Source organism: Watersipora subatra, chromosome 3 (genome assembly GCF_963576615.1).
Source record: "Watersipora subatra chromosome 3, tzWatSuba1.1, whole genome shotgun sequence".
Classification (NCBI taxonomy): Eukaryota; Metazoa; Bryozoa; class Gymnolaemata; order Cheilostomatida; family Watersiporidae; genus Watersipora; species Watersipora subatra.
Genome location: NC_088710.1, coordinates 55,762,935 through 55,780,556, shown reverse-complemented (window position 1 = coordinate 55,780,556; position 17,622 = coordinate 55,762,935). Strand labels below are relative to the sequence as shown.

General features: G+C 37.2%; 2 protein-coding genes across 2 annotated transcripts in view; one reads left to right on the top strand and one right to left on the bottom strand.

Moving 5' to 3' along the window:
- The first annotated feature begins 2,200 nt into the window (after positions 1 to 2,200).
- Positions 2,201 to 6,155, top strand: LOC137392291 (RNA-binding protein MEX3B-like). Its single transcript, XM_068078963.1, has 2 exons — positions 2,201 to 2,711; positions 3,920 to 6,155. Exons 1-2 carry the CDS (start codon positions 2,297 to 2,299, stop codon positions 5,188 to 5,190), a joined length of 1,686 nt encoding a protein of 561 aa, XP_067935064.1. The 5' UTR covers positions 2,201 to 2,296; the 3' UTR covers positions 5,191 to 6,155.
- A 3,877-nt stretch (positions 6,156 to 10,032) lies between these two features.
- Positions 10,033 to 17,622, bottom strand: part of LOC137390166 (conserved oligomeric Golgi complex subunit 1-like) — a 44,011-nt gene continuing 36,421 nt past the window's right edge. The window contains exons 21-23 of the mRNA XM_068076446.1: positions 15,290 to 15,418; positions 10,965 to 11,156; positions 10,033 to 10,415 (exon numbers count right to left, since the gene is read on the bottom strand). Coding sequence (XP_067932547.1) covers positions 10,275 to 10,415; positions 10,965 to 11,156; positions 15,290 to 15,418 — 462 coding nt within the window. The 3' untranslated portion in view covers positions 10,033 to 10,274. The remainder of the gene's footprint in view (positions 10,416 to 10,964; positions 11,157 to 15,289; positions 15,419 to 17,622) is intronic.

The following is a 17,622-nucleotide window of genomic DNA, read 5'->3' as shown; positions in this document are numbered from 1 at the left end:
ATAATGCTTTAGTCAAATCCAATTTATTTGAGCTGATTAGATTGATATATACAATAGTGACTCTGACATAGAAGTACCTCTGAGTAGTAGCTCAACCAAGTCAGCAGAATTGAAATTAATGAGTTCACTTCATATTATTGTAGAGGACAACAGATTATAGTCGGCTTGTGACTCAACAAGCTGTGATAAACCGTACTAAGGAGATAATAGTGAAGCTGGCAGATCTTACTAGGAACAGTAATTTTCAGTTGAGACTTAATCACATAGATAGTAGAACTAGTTACTAGACTTCAAATGAAAATAATAAAATATCTTTAATGTTTTATCAGCCACTGTGAACTCAATGCACATGTCTCATGAGAGTAGATGGTGAGACAACATATAGCATTATGCAGTAACAAGGCAGCTTATAATTTAATGCTATTCTCGCGTTGTCAGGGCCAGAGACACTTCTTCGTATATAAACAATACCAGCCGGTTTATTTAAAACCAAATACAAATCAGATGGATGTGTGAACTTTAAGGGTTGTCTACTCTTGTTACGCATGAGTAAAACTGGTACTAAAAATGCCAAAGTTATCAAATAAATTTATAAATTGTACCTAACAAAGCGTAAAATGAATTCGAAACTTGAAAGTAGTTTTCAAAGTACTGGAAAATTTATGCTTTCCAAAGCAAATGATTTAATACAACAATACAACAAATATATTGAAAACAGTAATATAAACGCTACAAACATTTCACTCACATAATGTAGCAGTAATGCAATATATAATTACTCATGTGTCACAAGAGTAGGCAACCCTTAAAGCTCACACATCCATCTGATTTGTATTTGGTTTTAAATAAACCGGCTGGTATTTTTTATATATGAAGAAGTGTCTCTGGCCCTGACAATGTGGGAATAGCATTAAATTATAAGCTGCCTTGCTACTGCATAGTGCTATATGTTGTCTCACCATCTACTCTCATGAGACATGTGCATTGAGTTCACAGTGGCTGATAAAACATTAAAGATATTTTATTATTTTCATTTGAAATTTAGTAACTAGTTTTACTATTTATGATTTTTAGTTGTGAGAGCCTATTTGTGATTTTACTACAGTGTCTAGTTACTGTAAGATAATAATTGCTAGTGTCTTACAGTCTTTTACCTTGAGCTAGATTTGCCAAGATATTTTGCAATTTTTGTGTTATGAAGTAGCCTATTACAAGGACATCAAAAATATTGGTTAAGCAATGCCTCTAAATATCATATTTTATAAATAAAAAAGTAAATTGTTGTGGTTTTATTTGTTCCAATGTGGCCCTCGTAGTTACTATTATCATTATAACAACAAACAGCCGCTAACTTCAATGGTATTGGTCGCTTTTAAACTCGCTTAAAACTTTAAGTTCCTGTTATTTTCAAGCAAGGAATGTTGTCTTTTGTTGCTCAGTCATTCAATTAATATTGAGTTTAGTTTGACCCTGTATATTAGAATAGAGCAAATACAGAAGGGGAAGGTGTGAGAGAATAATTTATGCCTATATGCAATTTTCTGAAATCAATCTGGCAAGCGCATAAAAAATAAAACTGTCAACAATAATTAATGCTATTGTCTTGCACCAAAATAATATGTGATAGCTGTTTTCATGCGTAACACAGTAGACTCTGCATGGTTAAACAGATTTCTCTGCGAACTCAATTCTTTCACTATTTAGTATTGCAATAATTTAATTTTGTTGTGCAGACATATAAATACAAAAAGAACATCATCAAAAAAATAAAGAAGACTTTCTACCAGCATACGACAACCCTGCTAGTGATCGTAAAGCATTTGTATATGAGGGACTGACAAAGCCTTTGCCACCGCTCTTTAATGAGATATTTATAAGCGAAGCTTCTAAAGCTACAATAAAACACAATGTAGCTATCACCAGCTTACAGTAAGAAACAATACATGGTGTTTTAGGGCTATTCTACTTTAAGCTTATAATGTAAGCTTTGTTCACTACGAGACAGCTACGATTTTATTTAGAGTTATCAGCCCTATACGAAAAAAACTTAAATCGACAGGACAAATACGTATCGTTAGAACTTAGTTTAAAGATTCGGCTTGTGGCGGTTTGATTGGTCAATGCCGCCCGCGAATTAGCTAAGCCTTGACCTTCAATGCAGCTTGGTCCTTTATTTTAAACAACGTGGTTGATAAAGAAGAGTCTAGTGTAAAACTAATCAGTAGTTTCTGTTCTTCTCTACTGAAATATTCACATCGCATTTGTATTGACGGTTTTATGGTTTTGGTGAAAGGATATGTCAACTAGCAGTTTGCTTCCAAGAGTGACAATGAATGGATCTATTGCGGACGATCACAGCAGTGGAAACGTTTATCATCATATGACGCGAGACTTTCCCAGTCAGTCCATGTTAAATTTTGGCGATAGAAATCGTTGCGCGAGCTCAATCAACAACGGGATGTTTCACGATACAGAACAAGGCTTTCATGGAAGCTCCATCCCGCAAGAAAATCTCTACAGCAGCAATAATCAAGTATTAAATTGCACCGGTACTACTAGTGGCATCATGAACAGCTCGTCTGTTAACCACCTAATAGAGCCAGCGTTTGAAGATCTCTCAATTCACGGTAACGGCAAGAAGAGTGTCAACATGACAGAAACTGTTGCAGTGCCCAGTTCGGAGCATGTTGCAGAAATAGTAGGCAGACAAGGTGAGTGATCTTGATTTACAATTCAATTTTTTAGTATTATAGTCAAGCTATTCACTGTGTGTTAACCTCAAACAATTTCGATTTGCAACATGAAATACAATTTGATGATTGATTGTAATGCATTCATTTTAAAAACCTGCTATAAATCATGTCTGTCTTCCATGCTTTTTAAGATTCACTTTCTAGTACCATTGATGTAGTGTGAAACTTCAACGTAAAGTTAAATTACTACTAGACTTAGTAATAAAAGTAACTAAAGTTACTTATTACTATTTGCTTTGCATTTCTTCTCTTGCTTTAGTAACTTTTAAGAACTCATTACCAATTTGTTCGGCTTTAGTTTACCTTTGGTCAACATGTATGTCCTATGGCTGGATTATAGTTTAAAGGTATTGCATGTCTGATTTTGGATAAAATTTTAGTAATATTTTTACTGCTCTTTTCTTTCCCTCTATGGCTGTTCATGTACATATATAGAAGGTCGATCATGATTTTGAAGAAACATTTTGGAGTAGACATTCAGTAATTAATTTTTATCATTTGAGTTTTTATATCTCAGTTGAACCTTAAAATACCAATATTGTCACGATATTTGCAATTTTAAAAAATTGGATATTCAATTTATGAATTTACTTGCGCTCCTTTTTGTTTGACTGGATGAACTTCTGTATGTCTATTTACGCAATAGTAACTGATAGACTTTTGTTCAAGTTGCATTGATTATTTGCGTTTAGGAAAATCTAACCAGCTGTGTTTTGGCAAAAAAACGTCAACATTGGCAGTGTTTTTAGTTTTGCAATTTCATCAATTATAAATGCTTGCATACTAGCTTTACTGCTCAATTTTTATGTATCCTTCATCTAAGTTCTTGCAACAATTTATTATTTCCATTTGTTATTGCAGTATTGGCCATTAGTCTAGTTGTTGGAAACAATTGTACTCTTTGTGACTTGGGTGTTCATTAAATTCGAATTTCATTTGCTTACATTACAAAGAAGAATTTCATTTGCTTACAAAGACACTTGTCTCATAGTTAGCTATGGGCGGAGTATCGGAGTGAATTGGAATAGCTAAGTGAATCGCCAACTTTGATGTGATAATTACTGAGCTGTCATCTTGTGGTCTGGATAGTATTTTCTCCAGACAGGCCTCACCATAATATGATAAATGTTTCTGTTAACCACTGGTGCGCTATTTTATCTCCATAGGTTGCAAGATCAAAAGTCTGCGAACACAGACAAACACCTACATCAAAACTCCAGTGAGAGGAGCTGATCCCGTCTTTGTTGTAACTGGCCGATCAGAGGATGTCTCCAAGGCAAAGCACCAAATCTTATCAGCAGCGGAACATTTTAGTTCGATCCGTGCTTCCCGTAGAAGTTGTGTTGCTGGCTCACAGGCAAATAACAGCAGTGGCACCAGCAGTCCTACATCAGTTCCTGGTCAAATTACTTCTCAGGTTCGTGTCCCTTACAGAGTTGTTGGCTTAGTTGTTGGTCCCAAAGGTGCAACGATTAAGAGAATTCAACAAACTACATCCACCTACATTGTAACACCCGGTCGCGACAAGGAACCGATTTTTGATGTCACCGGTCTTCCTGAAAATGTAGAAAAAGCAAAAGAGGAGATAGAGAAGCACATCGCCTCGCGCACGGGAACTGACAATAACAGTGATCTTCAAATAGATGATTTCCAGGTAAATGGCATTGATTCGGGCTATCATGATCGAAGTGGTGAATCGCCCACAGGTAATTCTTCCGCATCAAGTTATCATTATGGTAATAATATAGTTAATCGTCATGACAATCTCCCGCCCCTGTCGGCTCTATCTGGTAGTGGTGTTCCAGGATCGATGTATCAACAAAATAATGCGTCCTCTCATATCCACCACCCACCCTCTGTCAGTTCTTCCTCCATGATGGGCTCGGAGTTTAACATTCATCCTCCACAATTTAACCATTTCAATCAGGCAGGCACTTTTAAAGCTTCCAATGCAGATTACGATATTGATGAAGGCTTCGGGACAAGTGGCAGCGCTGCCAGTGCTACCAGTGTTTATGATCCATCGGCTCTTTGGAATGATGCTTCCGCATATGGTGTGCAGAGGTCAAATAGCGTCAGTGTGTCAGCGAGACTTCTTCCTCCAGGTGATGATGGTCCTCACCCTCGTACTCGTCGTACTAATAGCGATCCGTTGGCAGCTGCTTTTCAAAAAGTAGACGCAGCTTTCAGTTCAGCATCGCCTACCAATAGTCAGGGCAGCACCTCGCCTGTCACTGGTTGTAGCGTTACAACTTCCCGTGACAATTGTAAAGTTTGCCAGGTTAAGGAAGCTGAGGTTGGCTTCGTCACATGTGGTCATACAGATTTTTGTCTGAATTGTGCCCAGGACATATGTCAGAGAGAACTCGCTCGAAGAAAGTGTCCGATTTGTAAACAAGTTCCTAGCGGGGCTTTGGTCATGCGCTCGTCAAAATAATCAAAGTTCCCTTTCTGCAAATGGTCAAGCTGCTACATTAACCAAATCAAGTCACTAATCTTAGACACCAGTATTTTTTATCTAAATTCTAAAAGGTCTATTTTTACTGCCAGTCCTACACAAAATATTGATTTTAATATGGGTAATGTATTTTGTACTGAAATTCATTCTTTTAAATTTAACATGGGTCTGCTCTTTTAAAAATAATGTTACTGATATTGTTATTGGCAAAATTATATTTTTTACCAATCTGTCTGTCGAACCGTTGGTGCCATAGCTGCCAACAGCTAGACTCTGCTCTGCGACCAATGCATGGTAATAGCTTACCTTTCTCATACTCACGGCTATATCTAATGAGCCCAATGAAAATTATCTAAAGATGCTTTTACTTTTTTAGTATGAACAAAAATAATAACGTAATATATTTGAATTGCAACATCACTAAGTTCATATTTTGTATATAGGTGTAATTTGGCAGTTGGTTATGATGTGGACCATACAATTCTTATGTGCTAAGAGTAATTTAGATTTTGTTCGTGTTTCTTATCATATATGGTACATTTTAGTAGAGGTAGTATAGCATATTCTTTATGATTGTGTGATTTTATATACATGTAGTACTTTACTCTATCGATTGATAGTAGTTTTTAGTGAGAGTTTATATAATTTATTAGTGTGTGTACATGTTATATATTTTATGTGATTATATAGTAGTTTTAATCAGCCGTCGGATTTTACTCCAGTAGACAGGAATGACAGATTTTTTATATTTCCACTTTATTTAACAGTCTTTGATTTGTCAACACACTGAGAATTTGGCCCATCCGCGAAACCTCTCCGGATTGCTTCAATAATATGCAATGTTCAAAATGATATTTATTTTATACACAGCTGGTTTTGACGATATAGTCGATATTCTTGAAATTTTATTTTGTGCTAAAATAAATTTGTTGTCTGTATGTGAATTCATGTGTTCTTCATTAAGGGAGTTACGTTACAAAATGATTAGCTGTCATACTTTGGCAGTCTTTGTCACTCGAATCTCAAGGTAGACCAGCTGGTGTGCGAAACCATCTCATTCAACCACCACAACATGTGACAAAAGATGGTAGCTTAAATGTTCGTGATTGATCCACTAATATGTAATACCATTTGGAGATGCAAAGCAAACAAAGAATTTTACCCGCCAATTTCACAAAGAACTCATTTCAAATTGAACAAGGCGACTCCTTAATAGCGATGATGAATACCCTTCACTTGTCCTTGGTTGAAATGTCAAAGACTAATAAGCTATTGAAGGAGTAGTCTTTGTTCTGAGTTTGATCAACACCTATTCATGCTAGTCTGTAGGTAAACAAATAACAATGCTCCTTTATGCTAAACAAGGCTCAGTATTCAACGCCTATTTACATTCATCTACCACAGATATTAATTTGAATAGTTCATCGTGTTCAGCTGGTCCTCGCAGCATGTCTTAGAAAGTCATAACATTTAATGATGACAAGAGTCTCACAAAAGTGTTTGTTTTCTGTGCAAGCACTAGCAGCGACACAACGCATAAATTTTTGTTTGTGTTATAATTATCATCCATATTTTACAATGTATGCACGATTTTGCTTCGCATCACCAAGCGACTGCCAATAAGACACTAATTCAACTACGATAGGAAAACAAATGAGCATCTTTTCCATGCATCTGTTGTTCAGAGAATTTGATCGGGGATACCTTTCAAAGGCTTCAGTTTTGGCTTTCAAATAGTGGCATGAACTTGGCGCATAGAGCGACTTACAATTATCCCAAGCCAAACTTGGTTCGCTGCCAAGCTATTCCCAGCCTCTTTCATATGGAAACAAATGACAGACATGTTCTTTTTTAACTAGAGTTGAGATGAGTAACATTGTTCATCTGATCATATGTTTACTTGCATTGAGGCCTCGCTCATGTTACACCTTGCCAGCATTCACGGTAGCTAATTTTAATAATGGTAAAATAACACAGACATTATTTGCGCAAATTGTTGTACATTGACTAGCTGAGAGAGGCTTTGTTGCGCACGGAATGGGAAGAGGTCAAATTCATTTGCCTGTAGCCAAGTCGGACAGTTATCATTACTTGACAAAGAGATACCTTGTCGAAGTATTTTATTCATTATAAAATCATTTTTGTGGTTTCAATTCACTTCAAGGTGATTTAATTATTTCACTTCACCCGACTCGCTGGTAAAAGTCTTTGTTGGAGCTGTCTATGTTGTTCTAGGTGTTGACTAGTAATGAGAATCTTTTATGAAACCATTTTTGTAGCTAAGGGTAGTTTGAGTAACCACACATTGAAACTATCAAACCACAAGAAAAGGTCCATAATCCATCACAACCTTAATTAGGCCGACCTGCAACCGCTACTGTAAAGAAGAACGTGCCAATGACCCACAAATAACAATCTCACTTGACTAGCTGGTTAACAAAATCTGCTGCTATTTTTAGTTGTTGCTTTCGTATCTTTCAAACGCTTCAAGTCGAATAACTGGTTTTCTCATCAATGCTATGAGCTACAGCTTTGCGCCAGCTAAGGTTAGGGTAAAGCAACAGGTCCTTGTAATATAGTAGTGTAGCTGGTGGCACCCTTGTTTAAATTCAGCTGAGTTCACTTTGCTGCAACTTCAACAAAATGTTTCTAACCCTGATGGAATATCTTATATAAATGATTCTTGGCTTATAGCTGCCCGTCACAAGCTGCCAGTCTCAAGCAGACAAAATGTTGCTTGTAGATCTTCTAGTTTTCTAAATTATAGGCTATGGCTTTGGCTAGCAGTTTCTGTTATCTCGAGAATGTCTTGCACTCAAATTTAAGAATGGTCAAATAAGGTTAGAATTAAACAGGCGTCTGCCTTATGCACCCAACTCAATGCTGAGGTGCAGTCCCAGACCGATATTATAATAGAGAAACAGAACAAGATGTACCAATAATCATTGCTCAGAAACACGGCCGGCTATTGTTACGTTATCAATGCTCTGTATAGGTAGTAAGATAATTACTGCACTAGAGTCGGGAAAGCAAATACAAATCTAAACCATGAGTTGACCCCCCTTTATTTTAGTTTGCAAGTGCAACCTGAATCATAGGGCTAACAATAGTCTCAGCATGCCTTCAAGGATGAATTGCTGGCAGTTGCAGTAAACCCTATGTGGTCCAAACTAGTTCTATGCCTTCGGGACTGAATTCTACAGTTTAAATGATTGCCTGTAGCGAGAGCAAGTGTTCATTTTCAAAACAAGGAATCCTACCAAATATATTTACCAGTCAAGAGCTCTAGTACCTAGCAAGTACTCGAAAGGTTGACCTTATAAATGAGGTATGCAATGAATATGTGGAAACAAAGCAATGCAAATAGATAGAGCTGTAAAGTTCACGCTGCCATCATCATCATCAAGTTTCAGATGATTCACACAACCAACTATTCGATATTACACAGCGAGACTCAATACTGTCAGGTCACCTATGAGTCATACATGAATCTATTATCCTCTGCAGCTCGATAACTAGAGCGGTTGGTCGGTGATAATTCCTCAGTCTATTATTTATACAAGCGCTGCCTGCTGCCAGCGCATAGGCATGTTTCATCATTTCATTGATGACCCAGATTACAGACTAGGGCCAGCAAGAGCCAGCATGAGATGGTACAGAAAGGAAGCCAAGCCTCACATATGGCGTTTACAAGCTACTCAGTAGGTCAATAAATAAACCATCTTATGAATGGGTCCATCAATATAACAGGCAATGTTATATCATAACCTATTGGGGTGTTACATAAGACTATGCTCTAGTGAGAGATTATGTAATACTATGCTAAATTTTAGCTTGCTTAGCTCCTGGCTTACCAGCTGCCATTAGATACGAACGCACATGCTCGTAAACAAAGTAACCATGTAAAACTTGGCCGCGATGTTGAGCGGTTTAAAGATTCTCCGCGGCTCAGTCGCTCAGAATGGTAACATGACATCTAACAGTCATGGTATACACTAGACGAGTGACATTTTTGTGGTGAATAATTCTTGTCGCCCAAGTTGAGATGAATCCTTTGCAAGTACATGATATACTAGGCTCACTAGTCAAGGCTGATGTACGCTACAAGCCAAGACAGACAGACCATCCTTACGTGGCTAGTTATCATTGGAGGCGTGAATGTACTTTTTTGTATCGGCTATCCACGAAGCCTTGTCAAAGATTTTTCATCTGCGTTATAAAAAGAGTGTGTTGACCAATGGTCTAATCAGCCAGAGCTAAATCTTGCTTCATGCCATCTAGCCTTTGTTATTCACACCCTTTGGCCCGATAAATATGTACACGTAACTCTATATATTTAGCTATTTGCCTGTCATGTGAGAGTCGATGTAGTGCATCTCCTTGGCAACCTGCAATATTTCCACCCAACTATTAACAACAACCTGTATATTATGGCTAGCTGATATGACATGTATGGTCCTATGTCGACCTACCTGAACATGCCCCTGTTACAGCCACTTCCAAAAAGATATGTTTGGACTTCGACGAGAATTGAGATTTGTAGTTTTGTGAACGATACTGCGAAGGATTGACTTTAATTTGTTGTTAATATTGTATTGTTGGGTTTTACTTTATATTGAAATTATATTCCCCACTTTGTTACTGACGACGATCCTTGGGTTACTGACTATTACACCTATGTAGGTATGCATAGATATAGTAATAAAACCGTTTTCTGTAAATGTTATTATGATCTAAAGATGAAAAACATCACAAGTATTTCGAAAACTAGCCTCTGCCAAAATCCATCATGAATTCCTGCATGTTTGAAAATGTGTCGAAGTCAGCTAGAAACAAGGCAGGTGTCTTGCAGCCTTGGAATGCAGTGTCAAAGCAAGCTTTCTATTCAGTCTTATCATCTTAATACAAACAAAATATCATTCATATCAAAATTTTCTCACAGCTATATTCTCATTTCTTATATCATAATTATAATATAATCGTAAACAAAGCAAATAATATCTTGTAGAACATCTAGTCATATCAAACGGAATGTTGTTCTCAATCCCAGGTACAAAGGCTCTTCATTTTTTTCCACTCGCTCCACCAGTAAACCACGACATGGCCCCAGAACCAATTCTATCATAGAATGAGGAGGACATCTTCAGCGCAGGCTCTGACTGAACCTTGGCAAGGTTGGACACTTCTTTGTGAACACTAGCTCCCTGAAACATAGGACAAAGACACTCTAGCCTAGGATTAAGCACAAGGAAAATCTGCCACACAATATTAATACCCAGCATGCATTGTTTAGCTCATTCGTTGGCTTTATATTCGTGTATTTGTGGTCGAGATGCAATATCATATTTTATTGACCCAACAAACATACATAGAATCATTGAGTATTCATCTAACTAAAGCCTGCTTAAACAGACTGTCTCGTCACAATGATTCATCCATCATGCACTCTTACTGCAACAGGAAGGATAACTCCTATTTCTACCATGCGTACTAGACATGCCTTGTGAATAGCATAACAGATTATGTAATAGGTTCTGTTCCACACACTCTGTAGCTCCGGGGTATTGAGCCACTTTATATCCATCTTGCATATTTCCAATCAAAATGTTGATAGACTATATCCAGTTATTTCAAAAGTACCCTCAATAGATGCCACTACATAGCTATTCGGTTGTCCCTTATAAACTATAATTTACAAGGAGTTTCTCACTACATATTGAGCTCCGATATACTCCTTGCTTATTTCAACTTACCTGCTTGTTAACAGTTTTTCCTACGAGAGTCTGAGATCTTGAGCTTTCGCTAATGACAGGCAAAAGAGGGAACCTGGTGTTGCTAATCATGTGCAGCGGTAGCACATTGTGCTGCTCAGGTTTGCCAGCGCTTGACTGACGACCAGCCATGCTCATTACTTTGTCAGCATCAGCGATGGCCCCGAACAATACCTGCAACGAAAAATCAACTAACACTAACTTGAATTTTGAAAATAAGGTAACCTCAATTAATTAAAATATTTAAAAGCATCATTACATAAAATTAATTTGTCCTTCCATCATCCTCATACAATGAATATTTAGCAAATATCGCGCTGGTCTTCACATTAGAACCGCTATAATAATAGTCCAAATATTTGTTACTATTTGTGTAAAACGAAGTTTTATTACTCAACTCCGGTTTTAGTTTCACAAATTTGTCTTACTAACCCAAACATTTAATCACGTTGTGATCATATCTATAGCTGGGCCATGGTTTCAAGTGTGCCGGAGGCACCTGCTGTGTTATTACACCACTGGTTACACAACTCCTAAGCAAACGCTGTATGCCTCGGTAAATGTTGACCATTACACTATCGAACAGAATTCAACACACATCACAACAAATCAAAGGAAACCGCCAAGCGTGACAAGGATTGAGATCTTACGACAGCTACAACGTATATTGTGAAAGTTAACACATAATGTAGCTATAAGCTGATAGAGGCCCAGGCAAAGTTAGAGACGTTACAATAGTTTGTAAGTCGATGTGATTATTCTAATCTAAAAAATAATTAGCTTAAAAAAGGTTGAATGGATAATTTTTGGTGTAAACAAATATACTGTAATCTATGTCAAATCTGCCAACTTATCATCTAAAAACCATAAAATACATGTTGTTGTAGTGTAGAATGTTTATTGGGGAAATGAAACAGCCATAGACATGAATTTCCGATCTTGAGAAAGATGAGTTATAAGTACAAAGCAAGGGACATCGGAGAACTCGAGATGTATATGACGCCTCATACCTTGCGGTCAGCATTGTTGAGCTAACGAATATCAGATTCTCCGATGCGAGTTGTTTACGTTGAAAAATAATTTGACGCTGGGAGCTTGTGGTTTACGCAGACACAAAGCAAACAATGGAAGCTTTAAAGCACTAAACGCAGGCCATCGTTTTCAAACAATCCTCTTGTTTTAAACGAACGCAGTTTTCTCAGAATCATTGAGCATGAATGAAAGCAACGCTTATACATCTGATTTCTCCTTAAATAAGACTAATACATGGGCCACAGGCTAATCACGCGGCATTGAGTACTGAGCTAGGACGAATACAAGCCATTTCATTGATGGAATAGAATGAGATTATAGTTTACATGTGACCGCAAGAGAAATATTGAGCCCCCTTGTCTATCATATCTATAAAGGAGACATGGCAGAGGATGGATCAAATTATAGATTGGCTAACCACAAAACACACCAAAGATGGACACCAGCGGTGAGAGCGGAGAAACAGTTTATAGGTTTTAGTTTAAACATTATGGCCTTTGATTATCAACAAATAACCATGTAAAATGTATAACTGGTCACTTGAATATTGGACAGCAGAGCATCGTGAGAGAAAATTTTCGTTATGCCTTAGAAAATAGCCCATTAGTAATGGCCGACTCTTTTTCATTAAATAAGAATCCGGCAAGCAGGATTATCTACGGATGACTTGAAATATAGATCAATTAATTTTTTAAAATATGCCTCATCCCGCTGAAGCAAAAATACATTTTTACTTACAAAAGTTCCAATTAGCATGAGTGGCAGATGGCCATGACAAACAAGGCATAAGGTATGAAGGAGCAGCCACAGCAAAGTTATATTAAAATAAGTTGTCCCACAGTAAGCGAATCGCAAGACAAAACATGAATCAACATCTCCAGCCATATGGGTGTTGTCATTATTCACATAATGCCTGATGATTCCTTCCTAGTTGGTCATCGATGTTAATTAAACCATCTGTTCCATTTATTATGGTTATAATTGTTGAATGCTTAAAAATATGTACCCAAAATTAAAGTGCAAGTTTTATTTATATAGTATTTGATATCATTGAGTAGACATATCATTACGCTGCGAGCTCCATGTTTGAATTACTTGGCAGCATGCTGGGGCGATGACCGAGAAATTAAGAATGAATAAGGAGCTAAAGAGGAAGTGTTTGGCCAGATCTTAGCCAGTGGTTCCCTGTTCGTTTTCATAGCAGAACCCCTTATTTTGAATGAAGCAAAAATGTTCGACATATATAAAAACATTACGTTATTAGAAGGTAACTCTAAAAAGACTCTAATGTGTTCACACATCAGGAGCATATAAAAGACTTGCTGATAGGTTGTGACTAGATATAAAAAATTAAACTAAGATTTTTTGCAATGAAAAATACAATTTCTTTGTCTTTACGATTGATTCCTGCCCCCCTCTCCGCAGACTGTTTTTCACGGAGATCGAGGACGCCTATTTGAAAAGCCCTGCCTAAACTGATCTCTAACAAAGCGTCATTCATTAAACGACTCAACTTGGAGAAACAGTTTAAAAAGCTAGAATGGCATAAGCTAATGTTAATTTGAAAAATTAATAGCGCTATAAAATTTAAAAATGACTTTTTTATTATCCTGCAGCCTAAGAACTGTTAGAGTTAAAAATAAAGTATGTTTTTGAGGCAATCAAGCGAGAAGGTCTGCGATGCATAAAGCATGATATACATTATCAGTTCACACATGAGATGATCAAAATGGCAATAAACAGCAAAAGGATGACTCTAACCACATCAGTAAAAATGCTGCACTTATCAAATCAGATCCTAATTATTTCAATTAAAAGCCAAAACTGAGCCCATAAAACTACAGCCAGCGCAATCAACTGCGAAACTCGCCAGTCAAAACAGGAAGCAAACTATAGCCATTGTCTGGCTGCCATAAACAAAAGCTATCTATTTACATTTTAGCCCAATAGAAATGATATGTGGAGCTTATGGAAAAAAGACGGCAGTGCAAATATTTGAACAGCTCTCAATTTCTTCTAGACAATACCTGATTGATGAGGCAATTCATTTAAAAAATAATGAAAACATTTGTAGAGAAAACACTGAAAATTTTCAGTCTTTCATGTCCAATAATGTTTACTAAGAAATATATAGGATAGAAGGAACATGTTGTATAAGGCATGACATTAGGATGAGTAATGTCATACAAGACACCATGATGGGGCATTTCACACAAGACAAGACACTAGGATGGGTCATGTTATAGAAGACACTAGGATGGGTCATACAAGACACCAGGATGGGTCATTTCACACAAGACACTAGGATGGGTAATTTCACACAAGACACTAGGATGGGTTATGTTATAGAAGACACCAGGATGGGTCATACAAGACACCAGGATGGGTCATTTCACACAAGACACTAGGATGGGTAATTTCACACAAGACACTAGGATGGGTTATGTTATAGAAGACACCAGGATGGGTCATACAAGACACCAGGATGGGTCATTTCACACAAGACAAGACACTAGGATGGGTCATACAAGACACTAGGATGGGTAATGCCATACAAAACACTAGGATGGGTAATGTCATACAAAACACTAGGATGGGTAATGTCATACAAGACAATAGAATGGGTAATGTCATACAAGACACTAGGATGGGTAATGTCATACAAAACACTAGGATGGGTAATGTCATACAAGATACTAGGATGGGTAATGTCATACAAAACACTAGGATGGGTAATGTCATACAAAACGCTAGGATGGGTAATGTCATACAAAACACTAGGATGGGTAATGTCATACAAGACAATAGAATGGGTAATGTCATACAAGACACTAGGATGGGTAATGTCATACAAAACACTAAGATGGGTAATGTCATACAAGACACTAGAATGGGTAATGTCATACAAAACACTAGGATGGGTAATGTCATACAAAACACTAGGATGGGTAATGTCATACAAGACAATAGAATGGGTAATGTCATACAAAACACTAGGATGGGTAATGTCATACAAAACACTAGGATGGGTAATGTCATACAAACACTAGGATGGGTAATGTCATACAAAACACTAGGATGGGTAATGTCATACAAAACACTAGGATGGGTAATGTCATACAAAACACTAGGATGGGTAATGTCATACAAAACACTAGGATGGGTAATGTCATACAAAACACTAGGATGGGTAATGTCATACAAGACAATAGAATGGGTCATACCATACGAACATGAAGGAAAAACAATGAGAAAACTAATGGGGCAAAACTGACCAGATTTCTAGATTTCTGCTTAGCTACATGTTTCTGCATATGAGGGGTAAATACATCTAAGTCGAATGGATCCACCATCGCTTGTAATTCTTTCACCAACCAGCTGTAGAGTTTCTCTATCTCTGTTGCCTGAAATAACAGAAGTTCTTTTAAAAGTGGAGCAGTAGTCCGGAAGTCCTTCAGGTGAAACGAATGTTCCATTAAAAATATGCAAACATCAAAATATTATTGAAGTATTTATACCATATTTTACATAATGCTGAGCATCGATGTAGGCAATACCCAAAAGAGCTATAGCATAAAACCGACATAAAAGTGCATTTGGTCACGTATTTTGTTCAAATTATAATTATAATGAGTAAACTGTATGCACAGCCCTCTTTTGAGGGCTTTCAACTTGCAAAAAGTAAATTGTGAACATGTTTTTTTACTGAAGACAAGCATGACTTACAGAGAAATTAAAATATCGAAAAGGTAGCGAGGCTGCTATTCTTCAACATGACAAAACACAAATTTTACCATGAGACAAAATTTGAGAATGGAACAAACTGGTGATTTCCCAATTGGACCAAACTACTGATCAACTGTAATATTGCAAAAGCTAATATAACTTTGATTAACACTATTGATTTGACAAAAATTAATGAAACTCTACTTTATAGGCTCACAGGCATCCACTATGAATCGTCTGCAGAAAATACTACAAGAGTGTCAAGTGACGACTGACTCATGGTGAGCACACACCAATGCGGATAATCTCACATCACCAACCTAGCAGCTGAGCTAGGATTATCTGATTTCATAGCAAGAGATGATACTAAATTCTTTCTCTTTCTTGGATTATTCTCCAGTTTGACAATCATGGTAAGTTTTTGAAGGTAGATACGAGATTGCTAGTAACCAGAAAGTGTACCTGCAACTCCCACTCTTGCTTCACTCGGCTCCCAATCGCACGTTTTTAAACAGAGACAAATAGGCTAAAGATTTTTTCCGATAACCAAAAAATTATTTAGTTTAGTTTAATGATGGTGCAAAATTTCTACGACAAGAGCAATAATGATATAAACATATCAACATATTAGAATATGTTGATATGTTTGCTTTTACGAAGAAGTAGTTTTACGGACAGGCATTTCAAAGGGCCGTGTGGAAAGGAGGAGAGAGAGATGGGCATTGCTAGGAGGCTTTAATAGCTAATCAAGTAGAGCATGCATGCTTTTTTGCTACTTTTTGTGGCTTGCCTGAGATCTGGTATTCGGGAACCCCTAAGCAGGCCACGTAACAGTAGTAAATAACATTTTTTATATGAGGGCTTAAAGACATGCCATGTCGAAAAAAGAACTTTCTGAGAGCTCATCAGCTATCCTTTTCACACCAGACTGGATGAACATTGAATTTATGGCCCATTTGAGAACGTGCCATGCTCACTGTCTTCAAGTTTAAAGGCAGTTTTGTTGACGATTCCAAGCATGGGTTTTCAATAACAAGAAGCAAAAGAGAAAAAATTATATCGATCCACAAAGCTGAAGAAGCTTCATGGTGAGGATAGTGCATCTTCATTCCAACGGCTCACTTAAAATTTAATAGTGGCTTGTGCATATAACATTCCGTTAATTATTAACTTAGGCAAAAATCTGTTATTGTCATACCAATGAGCTCTCCGAGTAAACTTGAATAAAACACTAAGGCAAGTAAGAGATATGGCCACTATGAGCTGAATGATGATTGCATTCCATGTGTAATGACGTCAAGCCTAATAGGCTGATTGGCCTGAAGCCAAAGATACGCTGCTAGAACCGCTCCCACAACTTCTGGCACTACAGCAGCAGCGCCTGTTAAAAAAACAAGTAACGTTTTGGAAACCCCAAAAAACTTTTTCAGCGTAATTTTTACCTAACTACACGATTGCCAAGGTTTTTTTTGCAGTTTTTGTGGTAGCACTTTTCTTAAGCCAAGCCTGTCAACACTTTCATCATTGAAAAAGGACCAAGATTATAACCTATGCCAATATGAGCTATTCCTGCAACAATTAGGTGTAAAAAGTACCAGTGAAGTTGAGTTTGTTAAATTATCACTTTATGACCAAGGAAGATAGAGCTGGGCCTCATCACCGCCTGAACAATCATTGTAAAATAATGTCTTTGAGTTTGATGATTCAACTAACTCCGTGGATTCACAACTTGTTGGCAACATTTGAGCTATTTTTGAGCGATTTCTGTGGATGTAAAATATAAATTGGACTGCGAGTACAAAGTTTGACTCACTAGTTCTATGGCTAGGAAGCCAAACAAGACGTCAAAGCTTTCTCTTGCCGTGACACGGATTAAGCATGT